A 15343-nucleotide genomic window follows, 5' to 3' on the forward strand; every position below is an offset into this window, starting at 1 on the left:
TTTTGACATTGTATTCCCAATTTTTGGTAAGTACAATGGGCCAGATTAATTTCATAACTTAGCATTTGGGCAACACTAGTGGGACAGTCTTAGTTTATAACTCTTCTTACTCAGTACATGCAGATTTTTTTTCATGGTAGTATATATCAGGGAAACATCTGTGAGATTTTATAAGAACCAAGTATTGAACACCTGACAAACAAAATTCTTTCCCTCAAATTAAAGATAAAATATTTATTATGGGTAGCATGCTCCTTCTATTTTAGGTATTTTCTATTCAGCATCACAAAATTAACAGTTCTGAGTAGAGGCATTAGGCATGAGTTTTAATTTTTACCTCTATTTTGTATAATGAGCATGTTTTCTTTCTCTAGTCACAGAAAAATATATTTGAAAGCAATACATCCTTTTAAATCCTAAAAGAACATTGATGTTTGTGACCTTGATCAAAGACCCAGTCTGTTGAAAGTAATCATATTGGACAGAAAGGAAAGCAGAATTCTAAGTTAAATTAAGGAAAGACTAGAAAGGTTGAGCTTGATGTTGACCATCTTAACAATCATAAACTGTATCCATCCTACTGGTTTCAGTTGCAAATCTCTTTCTGAATGTCACTTACATATTCTGAAAAATAATTTTAACTTACAGACATACAGGGTTAAAAGACTGTATTTGTTCTCATTCCTTCTTAATCATCATAGCTTTCCCCCCTCCTTTCACAAGTAATTCCCTGAGTATATTTCTTAACTTCCCTAACAGTCTGAAGCATAAATTCATATCATATAAATTCTTTCCCCAGCTCCCACCCCGTCACCTAGCCCTCATGAATGGATGAATGAATGAATAAATAGAGTGTGTGTTATGCCCACCTGATTGTCAGTAGACAGGCCTTCTTGCTAATGGTAGTAAGTATAGTCATTTCATTACTCAATGGTAGCTATAGGAATGAAAAGGGCACATTTTAATTGAACAATAGAGAATTCGGATAAACCTAATCACAGATATCCTTACTGCCTTTGTAAAAATCTGACCTAATTCCTTATAAGTAGAAGAGGTTTTATGAGAGAGAACTTACTACAAAATTTAATTATTCACAAATCTAGACCTAAGGTTGCTATTTAAAGTCGGTGATGGCAAATTCATGTTTCTTTTTTAATGATCATTATCAGGAGACTAATCTATTTCCTCTTAGTATTTATAGGTTTTTATATATCATGAGAAACTCCATGAAAAATATATGAAATAAAGTCATGTGCCGTATAGTGATGTTTCAGCAGGGATAAAAACAACTCAGCTTATATGATGGAGGTCCCCTAAGATTATGTCCCCTGCTATACATTTTAGCTGTCTTGCTTTGTGTAAATGCACTCTCTGGTGTTCACAGGACAGAATCACCTAGTGACACGTTTCTCAGAATGTGTTCACATCATTAAGCAATGTGGATATAATAATTTAAAAGCTCGTTCTTTTTGATCAACGTATAGGTTATAAGTGCCAAATCTCCCTATCTTTCTGTAGTCCACTGATCTTATTAGTATTGTTGCCATCTCTGCAAAAGAAAAACTGGGTCATCACATTCTCTACAGAGGCATACCGTGTTTGTGTGTGTGTGTGATTGCTTCCACACACCTTCCTGGACACTATCAGCTAGATTCCTTTTCCCCCTCCTTAGAGAAATTCAGTATTTACAGTTGCATTCATTAATTGAAGTATTTACAATAAAGCAACGAAATCACCTCATAACTAGATAACATGAGCTTCAGAATTTCAAAGCTTATGCTACAAACAAAATTGTGAAAACACATTATTCACCTTATCTGAGAATGAGATGTCTAGCCCTGGTGGTCATAATGTATACAGTCATTTTTTACAGAACAGATGAACACTTGGAAAATGGCATTTTGAAAAATGGTAGCACTTTGGTGTTGAGGTTACTGAAACAATATAATTTGACTGTTTGACGGAAATTGCCTCGAGAGATTATTCATCTAGTTTCATCTAAAGTTACTAGAATGCCATGTATGATGTGATATCAAACAAATACAGGGTAGAATGTCTAACCAGACAGAGGTTCTTAGAAGTGATGTAAGAGCTGACCAGAAGTTTACTTCCGGTGTTAAATATACTCCACTGGATTAAAAGGCATGTGATATGTATAGGCTAGAGAGTAAGCCTCTTGGTTTTTATGTGCTTTAAAAAAAAAAAACACACCTTTGTTCAGATAGCCATATCCCATTTTTAACAGCATGTAAAGAAATAAACACACATATGCACCAAAATATGGGGAAACTTAGAAAATCTAGGAAAGAATAAGAAATATAATTAAAGAAACCCACATTTGTGAAGAAATTTGGGATTCTAAACTTTTGGGAAAGAAGGCTAAGTATTGACTTAATTACTCTTTTCTGTCTTATGGACTAAAAGTAGCTTAGTCATGATTAGAGAAGGGAAAGGAGAATAGGGATTAGAAGGAGAGGCAAGTGGATTTGTGAAAACTCTCAATGTAAGAATCATGCAATGCTCAACGGAGCTATTGAGGAAGACCATGTAATGTTGATCTGTGGAGGTTTTCAGGAAGAGAAGTCAGTCTTCAGGCAGAGTCTGGGTTTCCTATACTTGCTTGGTTGATCAATCAGTGTTCCATGATTTAGTAGCACACAGCCTTCTTCAGAACCATACGTAATTCTTTGGGAGCTGGAAAGTTCCTGGTAAACTTTTTCCAATAGCGTCTGGTCTCACAATCTCTACTCTACAGAGGCCTACCCCTTACAAAGGATTATTTACTTCATTTCTGCAAGATAATTACTTTATCTTTTCTCCGTAGAGGACTGTAAACGTAACAGTCAGCTTTTATAGGACTAAAGTATGCCAACAAAAAGGCTAAATAAGGGACACCTGCAAATTAATAGCATAGAGGAAATCATAGCTGCTAATGAATGTTGCTGCAAAATATGCCCTCCCCTCATCTGGAGCCATTTCCATGTACTACACATTTTAATTAGTGGCAGATTATGAAGGTCACAGCAATCACTTTTTAGTAAGAAAACATGATGCAAGGAATAGAAGCTTAGCTCAGTGATATAGGGATGTATATCTGTGCATCTCTGTGTGTATTCTTTATATTCACCCAACATGCTCAAGATCTGTGGAAAAAATAGGTAGTTAATACGTGAATATTTTTATTTATTGCTCAGTTTTGCTTTACAGATCTGTTGCTTTCAAAAAAGTATTTTCATTTGCAATATCAAGTTTAGATTATGAAGTAATTCTAATAAAAATCTATAATCTAATAATTCCCAGTTATCTTTATTATGAAATAAAAGTTCAATCACTATGCACAATAATAAAAGTTTATAAAGTATATTAATGTGCTAAGCCTACCCTTTAGGGAAATTTCGTGGTTCTAGTAATTCTATTTAAGATAATTCACAATAAAAGTCTATCAATTATTTTCTATTTTTTTATTTTTTAATAAAACTGTGAACAATTTGTCTCTTCACCTAGAAGCATCATAAGATATTTAGTTTTTTTAGTTTGGTTAAACTCTTCTTGTGATGTAATTTTAAATTTGTTCCTGATCTACTTAAGTGAATTTTACTCATTATTTGATATTGTAATCTCTTCTATAACATCTCAGATAAATGTTCATCTGACTGCAGCATGAATAATTCTACAAAGGAAGATTACCTATCTTGTTGTTGGTCAGCTCTAAGACCTAGAACGTCTTTTCCCAATGAGGAATAACTAATTTGGAGCAACAAGCTCCAGAGAGTCCATAATTTCCCTCCCTCTTCCATATGGCCCTTGAACTGCTTGAAGGCATCTTTCATATCTCACCTTGGCCTTTAGTCTAGTTCCTCATTAGATATGGACTCAGCACCTCTAGTCAGCCTGAGTGTATCCTCCTGAAAGCATTCCTAGATGGACCACACTGAGCCAGGAAGGCTGTTGCAGCTCATGATTAGATGTGGCCTTTTTTGAAAAGAATGGAATGTACTTATCTTCCTCACACTGCCCATACCTGGCTGCTGAGCCCTGAGATGTCTGTGTCTCGCCCCTTTAGCAGCTTACATGTCATAGGCATCTGACAAATGGTTTCAAAGAAAGGCTAAGTTTTCTTATATACTTAGGCAGTGAACTTTATACCCATTTCGCATTTATCATGATTAGAATTCATCTTTTTGTTTTGTTTATAACATTTTGATGCTCTGTTTTTGAATGTCATTTGTCTTATGTACAGTCACTTTTAGCTTTTGTGTTAAATACAAATTTGGGGAGCATGCCATTTGTGTCAGGACTACTAAATAAAAATATACCCAGTGTTGCTTTGGGTTTTTCAATCCAACACAGTGGCTAATAGATAACATGCTGGAGTCTGTAGGCCTTTATAATACTATTAGTACTACAAATTTCCTTGATAACTAAATCTTTTTTTACTTTCAGAACAGTCGTTGCAACTGTAAAATGCTTAATTTACCTGTCTGTAAGAATTGGTAAAATGATCAAATGATGATAATATATAATGTATGTAAAAGCAGTTTTGAAGATGCTAAAAATTATGTGAATTATGAAATTGTTACTGGTAATAACTTGAGAATCTCAAGATTGAATGGAATCATTCTTTTATCTGAAATTTTATGATTTGTTTCATAATTACTGATTACCTAGGAGCTTGAATATTTTTGTTAGTAAAAATGTATTTAGACAGTTTTTCTTCCCTAGAGTTTAGTAATCTGATTTGTTAAAGGAGCAAGTATTTTCAGGCTTATGTGATTGAAATACATCCATTGTAACTGTGGTTTGTGCTATAGAGAACTTTAGTTTTTGCAATTTAAATTGTAGACCCGTACAATTTTATTACTTTGAAAAAAAATCTGCATCAGCACTTCAGTTGTGTTTGTTCTGCTAAATTACGTTGAGTTTTTAATTGAAATACAGTCTGTTATAATTTTAGTATCAGTATTACATAAAACCATGGAAATATTTAATGATCATGTAGCTTGAACCTCTTTGACGAGCAAGAAATTATCTTGTCTGCCTGACTTTCAATAGATGACATTCACCCACTGGATATATCAGACTTGAAACTAAAAATTCAAATGGAAGTGAAATTCATACTTGTAACAATCAGCCTCTACTTTATGCATGCCCCAAAACACTGGGGAATATATTAAATCAGTCCTGACACCGCTGCCTATCCTCCATTCTGACTCTAAAGGTGCTCATTTAACTCTTACCTATGGAAAGCATTTTGATTCTTTAGTTTCTGCAATAAGTGATTTTAGTGTTATCTATCCAGTGGTTTTTTTTTTTTAATTTAAAGGAACCCTTCTTGGTCATCATTTTTATAGTAATAAAAGACGTAAACACTGAGACTGAGATAGCTGAATGAAAATGCTTGGTTGTTCATTACTAGACCTCTAAAGTTAGATCATCCATTTATTCTGCATGTACTTTATCTCATATATAAAAATCCACTTATCCTACATATTATAGGAATTCTAATAAATGAAGTGGTAGTATTTATGTCAAGGATTCTGCAGTTATATAGCTGCTAACTATGGATATCTCCTTGGGTCAGGTCATTTGATGATAACTGTTTCTGAGTCAGTAAGCTAACAAACTCATGAAGTAGAGTTCTTCAACTGTTAATGCATTTACTAAGACATACACATAGTAAGAGTACTCCAATTCAAATAGTAGCAAATGTATACAGAATTGCTATTCTTCTGTCACTCTGTTTCCCTCTCTAAAGACAATGTTGATTTCTAGTTTTATTCTTCATTTTCCCAGAGAATTCTATATATCTATAAACAAGTGTTACACCCTTTCTTTAAAATGTAGCACTCTTTTCAGTACCTTTTTCACTTACATATTTGAAATATCAATATTAGTGTACACCGAGATACATCATATCTAATGGCTGTACAATATACATCTTTTGAATGCTTTATAAATTTTTAATCAACCAACCCTTTGTTGATGGACAAGTAGCTTATTTTTAATCTTCTGCTATAAACAATATTTCAGCTCTTTAGATACCTATACCTACGAGGATAAATTCCTAGAAGTGGAATTGTTGAATCAGAAAGCATGTTTATTTTGATCAGCATTCCTAAATTGACCACTAAAAGAGGAACTCTTTATAGTTTCACCAGTAATGTTTGACAACAAAAGAACTTTTATCTTTCTAAAGACAGTTATTTAACGCCTTCTTCTAAGTTGCTCCCAGGATTCAATATCTAAGAGGACACCAAAATTCAGAGTCTTCATGAGCATGAAATGAGGGCCAGGGAAGCTGCATGGTTCTGGGGGTTTGCAGAAGAGATCCTGGCTGAAAAGATCATTGCCAGCTATACATCTGACAAAGGCTTAATAGCCAGAATGCACAGGGAGCTTGAAAAACTAAACTCCCAAAGAATCAATAACCCAATTAATAAGTGGGTGAAGGAGCTAAATAAACACTTCTCAAAAGCAAAAGCACAAATGACCAATAAATATGTGAAGAAGTGCTCAACTTCACTGCCTATAAAGGAAATGCAAATCAAAGCAACACTGAGATTCTGTATCATTTGAATCAGAATGGCCATCATAAAAAACATGAACAACACAGACGCTAGTGAGGATTTGGGGGAAGACAGCACACTGTTGGTGGAAATGTAATAGTACAACCACCATGGAAATAAATATGGAGATTCCTCAAAAACTAAAATTAGAACTACCTTATGACCTATCGATAATGTTCTTGGGCATTTATCCAAAAGATAAATGGATATTCAAAAGACTGTAACTCCAGATACCATAAAGGCACCTGCATACCATGTTCATCACAGCCCTGTTCACAGTAGCCAAGTTATGACTGATGCCCTACAACCGATAAAGGAGTTTTAAAAAATGTGATGTGATATATATGTATATACATACATACATACGTATATACAGTGGAATTATATTTATCCATCAGGAAGAATAAATTGCCATTTACTAAGAAATGGATATATCTGGAAAAAAATCATATTGAGCAAAATAAACCAGGCTCAGAAAGACAAAGGGCATATGTCTTCTCTCATATATGGATGTTAAACCTAAAATATAAAGATATATGTAAACACATATGGGACCGTGTGTGTGTGTGTGTGTGTGTGTGTGTAAGAGAAAAAGATCAGATTGACTAAAATATGGTATACACAGGAGAACTATTCCATAGTATAACTCCTTTAAACAATTAAGTTTGACAAACTGAGTATCAGGAACCTATAACATATTTTGGTTGGAGGAGGGACACAAAAGAAGGAAACAAACACATGGAAAGAATGATGGGCAAATACAATCATAATGCTCAGTGCACATATGTCAGAATGCAAGAAGAAACTTGAGATGGGATGGAAATGATGGATAAGATGACACTGATCAAGGTGCACTGTACACATAAATAAACACATTAAATTGAGCCCACCCACCCCTTGAACCAGAGGTACTCTTCTGAGTCATCACAGCTATCCCATTTTGTATCAGCTTAATAAAAATATGTTCAAGATCCTGTGCCAACAGTCCCCATTCAATATGTACTCATCATCCTGTTTTTATTATTTTGCCTCCTACAATTCCAGTGCATATACACTATGATTATCTTTCAGTTTGACTTCTCTTCTCTTTTACTTAAATACCTTTCATGTTTAAAACTTCTCATTCATTTGTGTTTATGTCAATAGTTCTCTGTGCCCTGACTACCATTCACGAATCAATCAATTATTGTAAAGTGTTCAGAAATAGAATACTCTATACAAGCAAGCAGTGATATTCAGTCCCTAGATTTCCTAATATACCACTTATAAGTCATGAGGGAATAGAATATGTCCATTCATTTTGCACTCCAGGTCTGGCCAATATATATAGTGTGTGTGAGGTGTCAGGCTGTATGTTGTTTGCCATGGTATTTACTAAACATCCAGTGCTTCCTCTGTAATTCTGTGAAAACTTTGGGCACTGTTAGGCACTGTTAACACAAGCAGTATGTTCTTTATTCTCTGTCATTCTTTTGTTCTCTATTTTCCTATCTATGACTACTCATATAAATCAAAGTAATTACCAGTGATGTGCATTACTAGAATATACTAAATACCTGATAATCCTGGAAGGACAGAGTAATTGTTGAGGGAAGCAGCAGTAAGATTAGAGAAATTCTATTAGGAATCAGAAGGAACTATTTTTTTTCTACCGCTTTGATAATGTCAGGGACTGTTAATGATCATAATCAGTTACGGTAAATTCTGGTGCAGTTCTATGAATAATACATAAGTGGTTTAGTGTAATTCCCTGACTTTCTGCACTTCCTGCTCAGAAAAAAATCAACATGTTTTTATTATAATTACTTTCCTTAGATATTCTACTCATCAGTGGATATAATATATTTATTAGGATATAGGCACATATTCTAGATTTCTAAATAAGGTATTATTCCCCTACTGGTTCTGTTTTCACCTTCAAATTAAAATTAGTGAAAATTTGTTGGGAGACAGTAGTAATGATAAAATTACTTAGAATGGGGTTCATTTCCTGGACATGCTTAATTAATTATGTGCTTTTTTGTTATGCCAGTGCTGGGGCTTGACCTCAGGGCCTTAGCACTGTCTGTGAGCTTTTTTTGCTCAAGGCTAGTGCTGTACCACTTGAACCATAGCTCAAGTGGCTTTTTGGTAATTGGAGATAAAAGTCTCACAGATTTTCCTGCCCAGACTGGTTTTGAACCACAGCCAGATCTCATCCTCCGGTGTAGGTAGGATTACAGGAATGAACCACTAGCACCTGGCTATCATATGTGTTTTGTTTTGTAACATTTCACTACAGAATAGTATTAACAGGCTAAGCCTATTAAGGCTTAGGTAGGACCAGTTTTGTGTTTTGTTCTGTCTTGCTTTTTAGGAGAAAATATCTCTGTGTATATCCCCAGGCTAGCCTACAGCTGTTTTTCTGCCTTGGCTTCCCAAAGTGCTGAAATTGTAAGCATGTATGACAACACTCGGCTTATAATCCTAGCTACTCAGGAGGCTGAGATCTGAGGATCATGATCAAAGCCAGCCGGGGCAGGAAAGTCCCTGTGACTCTCTCCATCTAACTACCAGAAACGTGAACTGGAGCTGTAGCTCAAAGTGGTAGAGCGCTAGCCTTGAGCACAAAAGCTTAGACATGGTGCCCAGTTCCTGAATGCAAGCCCCAGTACCGACAAAAAAAAAAAAAGAAAGGAAGAAACTGTTGACAAAACTCATTCTAACACTGAGAGCTAATTCTAAATATTTTTCTAGGAATGACATAGTAATTGTGTGTTTGTACTTGAAAGCCATTATGAATCAGTCCTTAATTTCTATATGTTATTTTCCGTGGCATTTGGTATTTCTTACATCTACCTTAGACTTTGAGTTCTATTAAAATTTATAAAGGAAACAAGATTTTGAATTAAGTTCCTGTATTTTGTCTTTCTACCTATTTATTAGAAGTATAACCAATGGGAAAAAGCTCTTTAATTATACTGATAAATTGATTTTGTGCCTTGAAACAATCTACTAGAAAGGAAAAGTGAATAAACTGCTAATCCTTCCATAACAAAACCTTTTCTTACTTAGTGCAGAAATTCTGAGCAAAGACCTAACAGATGTATGATGCTTTGTCAAGCTCTATCACTCCCACTGAAAAAATGAGAATCCAGAGTTGGTACTTAGGAAAGAGAACACCCAGAAGACTCATCTTCTATGACTCATGGCTGCTCCTGGGTAACTAAAGCGTTCATGTTTTTCTTTCAGTGACATTGTATGCCTCCTGCATTCTCCTAGGAGTGTTCTTGAACAGCAGTGTACCTATATTTTTTGAGCTCTTTGTGGAAACTGTCTACCCAGTTCCAGAAGGAATTACCTGTGGAGTTGTTACTTTTTTAAGTAATATGTTCATGGGAGTGCTTTTATTTTTTCTCACATTTTATCATACAGGTAAGAAGTTTTATTTACTATATATATGTGTTATGAGAGAAGTTTGTGGCACTGACATATAGACAATTTAGTTGGAGAATTCTCACTACAGCAAATTATTTAGCGCTTAGATGCTGGTATTGTAGCCCACGTGCTTCCTCACCCTCTAGAGTTTCTTACTTGTTCTGGGGTGAAGCACATTATTTGTAGTTTTTATTCTCTTCCTAACCCACTACCCAGCCAAGTGATTCTAATTTTCGTGTTTCCACTGAAAATCTCTGATGTATTATATTTTTTTAATACACTGTATTGTCTTAGCACAGAGTGTAAATTAACGTCAGGGGTATAGCTATAGTTTAAAGCCTTAGGGATGAGTAAGAGAGGGTCACACAATGTAAGAAGAGCTCTAAAAATGTGATACTCTGGTAGGCTACATTATTTATAGGGGACTATCTGACAGGCTTATAATTGAAATAATAACCATGTTAACGTCCTTGACTAGGAAAATAAAATTTTTAAACGTCCAAAGCAATGAAACAGAATCATCTCTGGATATTGAACAACTTGAGACAGCACTCTAGCCTAACCACAGAAAGTGTCCAAGTGATAGATGAAATTCTTAATGTAATTTACAGCAAACTAGATTGCCTCTGTCCATTAGAAATGCAGGTAAAGTAGACTCTGGGTCTGCTAAACCTGATGGGAGTTTGCTTCTCCCAAAGAAGAGTGATTCTTATGTGGTCAGAAGTGCGCTCTACTCTTCTGCTGGAAGCACATTTCCAACAAGGAAAAATGTGTCCTTCATTCACTTTTCTAAACTGAATCTTGGACTGTTTCATGTCAACCTCGATCCACTTCAGTGTGTCACAGCGGAAATTAAAAAGCTGTTGTTTCTTTGCTTCATAAAACATCAGAGATGGCTCTGGCTCCCCTTGCATGATACAGTTTTCTAATTGATGGGCACAGGTTTGCTAAGTAGTCTATGGAGCCTGGCAGAAGGTGTTTTTTTCCTAGGGCTGTTAGCTAGAAACAGTTTTGTTCTCATGGTATTTAAAAATAATAGTAGATGTCAGATAATGTTATCCTCCAATAAATCTCTAACTGTCATCTCTAACCTATACACATTCTTACTGAACAGCTTAAGGTAGCAGATATTTTTGTGTTCTTTGGCAAAGGCAGCACAAGAAACTACACTATTTCTGCTAATTCCTACCCTACTGATATAATCAAGGATTTATTTGAGTAGGAGAAGAAAGCTTTGCTCTTTTTGGTTTGTTTCTGATCACATGTTCCTGTACATATCTGTATAGTGTTAGAAGGTTCCTTCCTAAACTCTGTGACTACTGTGACTAAACGAAACCTGAAATAATAATTCATTTTAACCAACTAAGATGGTTTTTCAGGGGAAAATAAGTCTCAGTGACTATCAGTACCTTAGATCTTTGGTGTAAAGATGGCATGTGAAAGAGTATATATTCCAAGGCACCACTAGCACACACTGGGCGGGGGGGGGGGGGCATTTCCTTCTAGACATCTAGCTGACTGGCATTAGGAACTGAAGTACCTACATCTGTTTTAAAGAAGTGCTTTTCTTTCTGTATTTGTGGGAATATGAATACACACAAGCACACCCTCCATCTCTAAGGCTAAGGTTACCAGGAATATCTGTGTTGAAATTTTTTTTCACATAGGATTAAAGTGATCCTTCCCTAAAAATCCACATTCTTTATGGACTGAGGTATGATCCACAAATTTCAAACCTGAAAAATTTGTGAGATTACGCCCCAAAAATAACGTGTAGTCCTGCAGTCGAGTACCCTATACAAGTTGTATAATAAATTCTCTTCCATTATTATAGTGTTCAAATGTTATAATTCAGTAACATAAAATTTTGAAGAACCCACCCATGATTAGAAGTCTTGAGGTTTTCTTTTTTTTAAGAAGACCTAGTTTGCTTGTTTTGCTTTATTTTGTTTTATTTTGCTGTGTCAGTACTGGGACTTGAACTCAGGTCCTCACATTCTTACTTGGTTTTTTACACCCACACCTCTACCATTTGAGCCATATCTTCAGTTCCTGTTTTACTTTCTTTTTTTTTTTTGGCCAGTCCTGGGCCTTGGACTCAGGGCCTGAGCACTGTCCCTGGCTTCTTCCCGCTCAAGGCTAGCACTCTGCCACTTGAGCCACAGCGCCACTTCTGGCCGTTTTCTGTATATGTGGTGCTGGGGAATCGAACCCAGGGCCTCATGTATACGAGGCAAACACTCTTGCCGCTAGGCCATATCCCCAGCCCCTCTGTTTTACTTTCTAAGAGATAGGGCTGTCAAGGCTGGTCTCAAACTTGTGGCTCAAATGATCTTCCTGCCTCAGCCTCCAGAGTACCTACAATTATCGACACAGCACTGCCCCCAAGAAGAAACCCTGATTTGTAATCCATGAAGATCAGTGGCATTTTAGGTTTCTCTCAAGACAATACTCAGCATCCCAGTCACAGTGTATCATGTGGTAGGTAACTCCATCTGATAATTTTTCAGGACGATAGAACCATCTCCAGAATGACCACATTAGAATGCCTTCCCTAGCAAGATTGGTTCCACTGACAGTTTTCTTGGACATTGGGACCATTGTTACTAGTACTAGTCAGGTTTATTTGGAGCTCCAGGTTATAGAGTTATTTCTATTCCACTATGGGCACTTGAAACCACGCCAGAAGTTTCTTAGCATGTTTTCTGACTTGGATTTTTCAAGACCACTTTGAACACAGAAAAGGTTACTTGTTCCTTAACATAATCATATTAGTAAAAACAAGTTGCTCTCTTCAGTATTTGCTTTGAGGATCTCAGTGAGTTGAGACAGCACTGTGCTAATATATTCTAATAACTTCACATACAATTTGGGAAGGGTGTTATGTGCTCCAAAATTATTGTTTTATATTCTAAAGTTTGCATTATTTGAGTTTTTGTTCATAAACTTTTGTAGTGGGATTTATTCATAAAGATTTTGACTTGACTGACCATGAATTTGAGACTACCCTGTCACTCAAAAGATTTAATCTTTCTGAGGTGTGCATCACTGATTAATGGTTACCAGGAGATCCAGGGCAGGTTTAAGGAAAACAATGCCATGTGATAGTAAGATCTTATGGGTAGTTAATATAGAATGAGGGGCACACGGCATTAAATTGGGCTGCTCACCTTGAAAAAGAATAAAGAGGATTTTCTTAGATCACTATAAAGGAAAGTAAAGGGTTGGTTCTGTAGGGTGGGAGCTGGAAACAGACAAGTGCTTATATGTAGGTGGTCAAAACCCGTAGCATATTCAGAGAGCAGTGGCTCACACCTGTTATCCTAGCTACTCAGGAGGATGAGATCTGAGGATTGCAGTTCAAAGCCAGCCTGGGCAGGAAAGTCTGTGAGACTCTTATCTCCACTAAAACTACCAAAAAGCTGGAAGTGGAGTTGTGGCTCAATTGGTAGAGTGCTAACCTTGGGCACTGAGTTCAAGCCCCAGGACCAGCACAAAAAGAAAAAAAAGCAAGCATGTTGTTATTGAAGGGAAAGACAAGATACAAAGTCTACCAATGCTTCTGGAAGGAAATGGAAAAGGTAAAAAATAAGCAATATTACAGTTAGTTCAGAGATGCTTAAGAGAGCAACTACCAGGTACAGAGCCCCTCTGCACTGAGGAAATGCAGTACTGGGCAACTGCAAAGCGTCAGAGAGGACTTGACCACAGACCGACAGGCTGCAGAATGGGACAGATTGTGAGGTCCCGCCTTCAAGTTCAGATTTATATTTCTTCCAATAAGAAGCAAAAGGAAAGGAATGCTCAGAAGCTGCTGAGTCTAAAATACAAAATATGAACACTTCACTGAATCAGGATTGTTTGTTATGTCATCTAACAAAGAGCTCAGAAAGTCAATGATTGAGTTTGCAACTTCTAAGTCAAAGGAATGTTTAAGCAAGCCATTTCCTCCTTATTAAAGCACCTAAGCTGTGATTTCTGTGATTGTGAATTGCCATTTTCCTGTCTCGACCTTTTGCTTTCTGAAAAGGCAAGTCATTTCAAAGAACACTGGCAGTTGATTGAGCCAAGTAAGATTTCTGGCTTTTCAGAGAGATGACAGTAAAAAACAATCAACAAACTATGACACCACCGAGCAATTATAAGGCATTTTTAGAGATTCATCTGAACCCAGGTGGAAGGAATAATTTTACAACTCAGATGAAACGATCAATCTGCTTTGGCAAAATTTGACAGATCCCTTAGCAAGGACAGGTTGAGGGCTGCACCATGTGTGTTCTCTAGCTCCTCACTAATTAAAATTGCTAAGATTTAGAAAAACATCATTGTTGCAGACCACATCTTCAGCATATCTGATATATGTTTTATCTACTGCTTAAAATGTGGCCTTAAGCCAGAGCGATCTTGTTTAGTGCTTTTTGTCTGTATCTTTGTACTTAAAAAAAAAAATGTTTTGCTTAGAAATATTATCATCAAAAATCCAGGCTGTCTGGTTAATTACAATGCCTGGTGTGTCATTTCAGGGAATATGTGAGTAAAGACAAGGCCTATGGGTCACCACTTCCCAGAGTATTTAGATTATCCCCAACCCAAGAAAAGCAAAGAAAATCCTTTATATGAACCTTCCTTCACCCTACAGAATAAGACTTTTAAAATGTAGTAATTGAGAGATGAGGAGGTGGCGTTTCTTAGCACATTATGGAAAGGCAGTGCAGTGCCTTGCTTACCGGTTGGCTTTCTGATTTCCATTCCTAAGCATAAATTGCTCTTTTAGGCCATATGAATTATGGATTAAACTAAAGCAGCATTGTAGGAATCTTTAGGATGATTTTTGAAGATTAAGACAGTATTAGCATTTTGTAGAAGGACAAAGGGAAGAGAGAAGTATAACCAAGAAAAATGAAACTTGTTTCCCCATGTATTTGTTTGTGAATATGAGGCTGGATAGATTGTCTCAAAACAACAACAACAATCTTTTGCATGACGGAGCAACTTACTATACCTTGGGTTTGACAGGTAGGGTTAGGCAGAGGGAGGCTGACCAGGTACTGATGCCCAGCATACGGTCCCTGAAGCCCCAGGCAGCAGCTATGGCTGTGGGGTGTGATGCTAGCAACTGGCCCACCAATGTCCTACTAGAGAGTCCTGGATTCATGAGAGAGCCATTCCAAAGAAGCAGGTTCTCAATACCATTAAATCAGATAACGACAGAATTGCCTGTGTTGAGCAGATTTTTATAGGTTTTCCAATAATTGGCATCATGTGTAATCATTCATGCTAATATTAAAAACAGACTACAAAGAAATACACCAAAATACAGAGTTCTCTTTACAAATAGAATTATGATTGATTATTTTTAT

The 15343-nt window shown here is 36.3% G+C and overlaps 2 protein-coding genes and 1 long non-coding RNA gene across 3 annotated transcripts in view; 1 reads left to right on the plus strand and 2 right to left on the minus strand.

Annotated features, from left to right (window-relative positions):
• Kpna1 (karyopherin subunit alpha 1) overlaps positions 1 to 15343 on the minus strand; it is a 596817-nt gene that overhangs the window by 319057 nt on the left and 262417 nt on the right. The gene's annotated exons all lie outside the window — the stretch shown is intronic.
• Positions 1 to 15343, plus strand: part of Slc49a4 (solute carrier family 49 member 4) — a 67902-nt gene that overhangs the window by 51429 nt on the left and 1130 nt on the right. The window contains exon 8 of the mRNA XM_048346775.1: positions 9798 to 9980. Coding sequence (XP_048202732.1) covers positions 9798 to 9980 — 183 coding nt within the window. The remainder of the gene's footprint in view (positions 1 to 9797; positions 9981 to 15343) is intronic.
• LOC125351775 lies at positions 2781 to 11891 on the minus strand. The gene is made up of 3 exons (XR_007211014.1): positions 10070 to 11891; positions 6832 to 6835; positions 2781 to 2791 (listed from the first exon to the last, which is right to left on the minus strand). It is a non-coding gene; the product is annotated as an uncharacterized LOC125351775 (long non-coding RNA).

This window comes from Perognathus longimembris, chromosome 5, assembly GCF_023159225.1.
Source record: "Perognathus longimembris pacificus isolate PPM17 chromosome 5, ASM2315922v1, whole genome shotgun sequence".
Classification (NCBI taxonomy): Eukaryota; Metazoa; Chordata; class Mammalia; order Rodentia; family Heteromyidae; genus Perognathus; species Perognathus longimembris.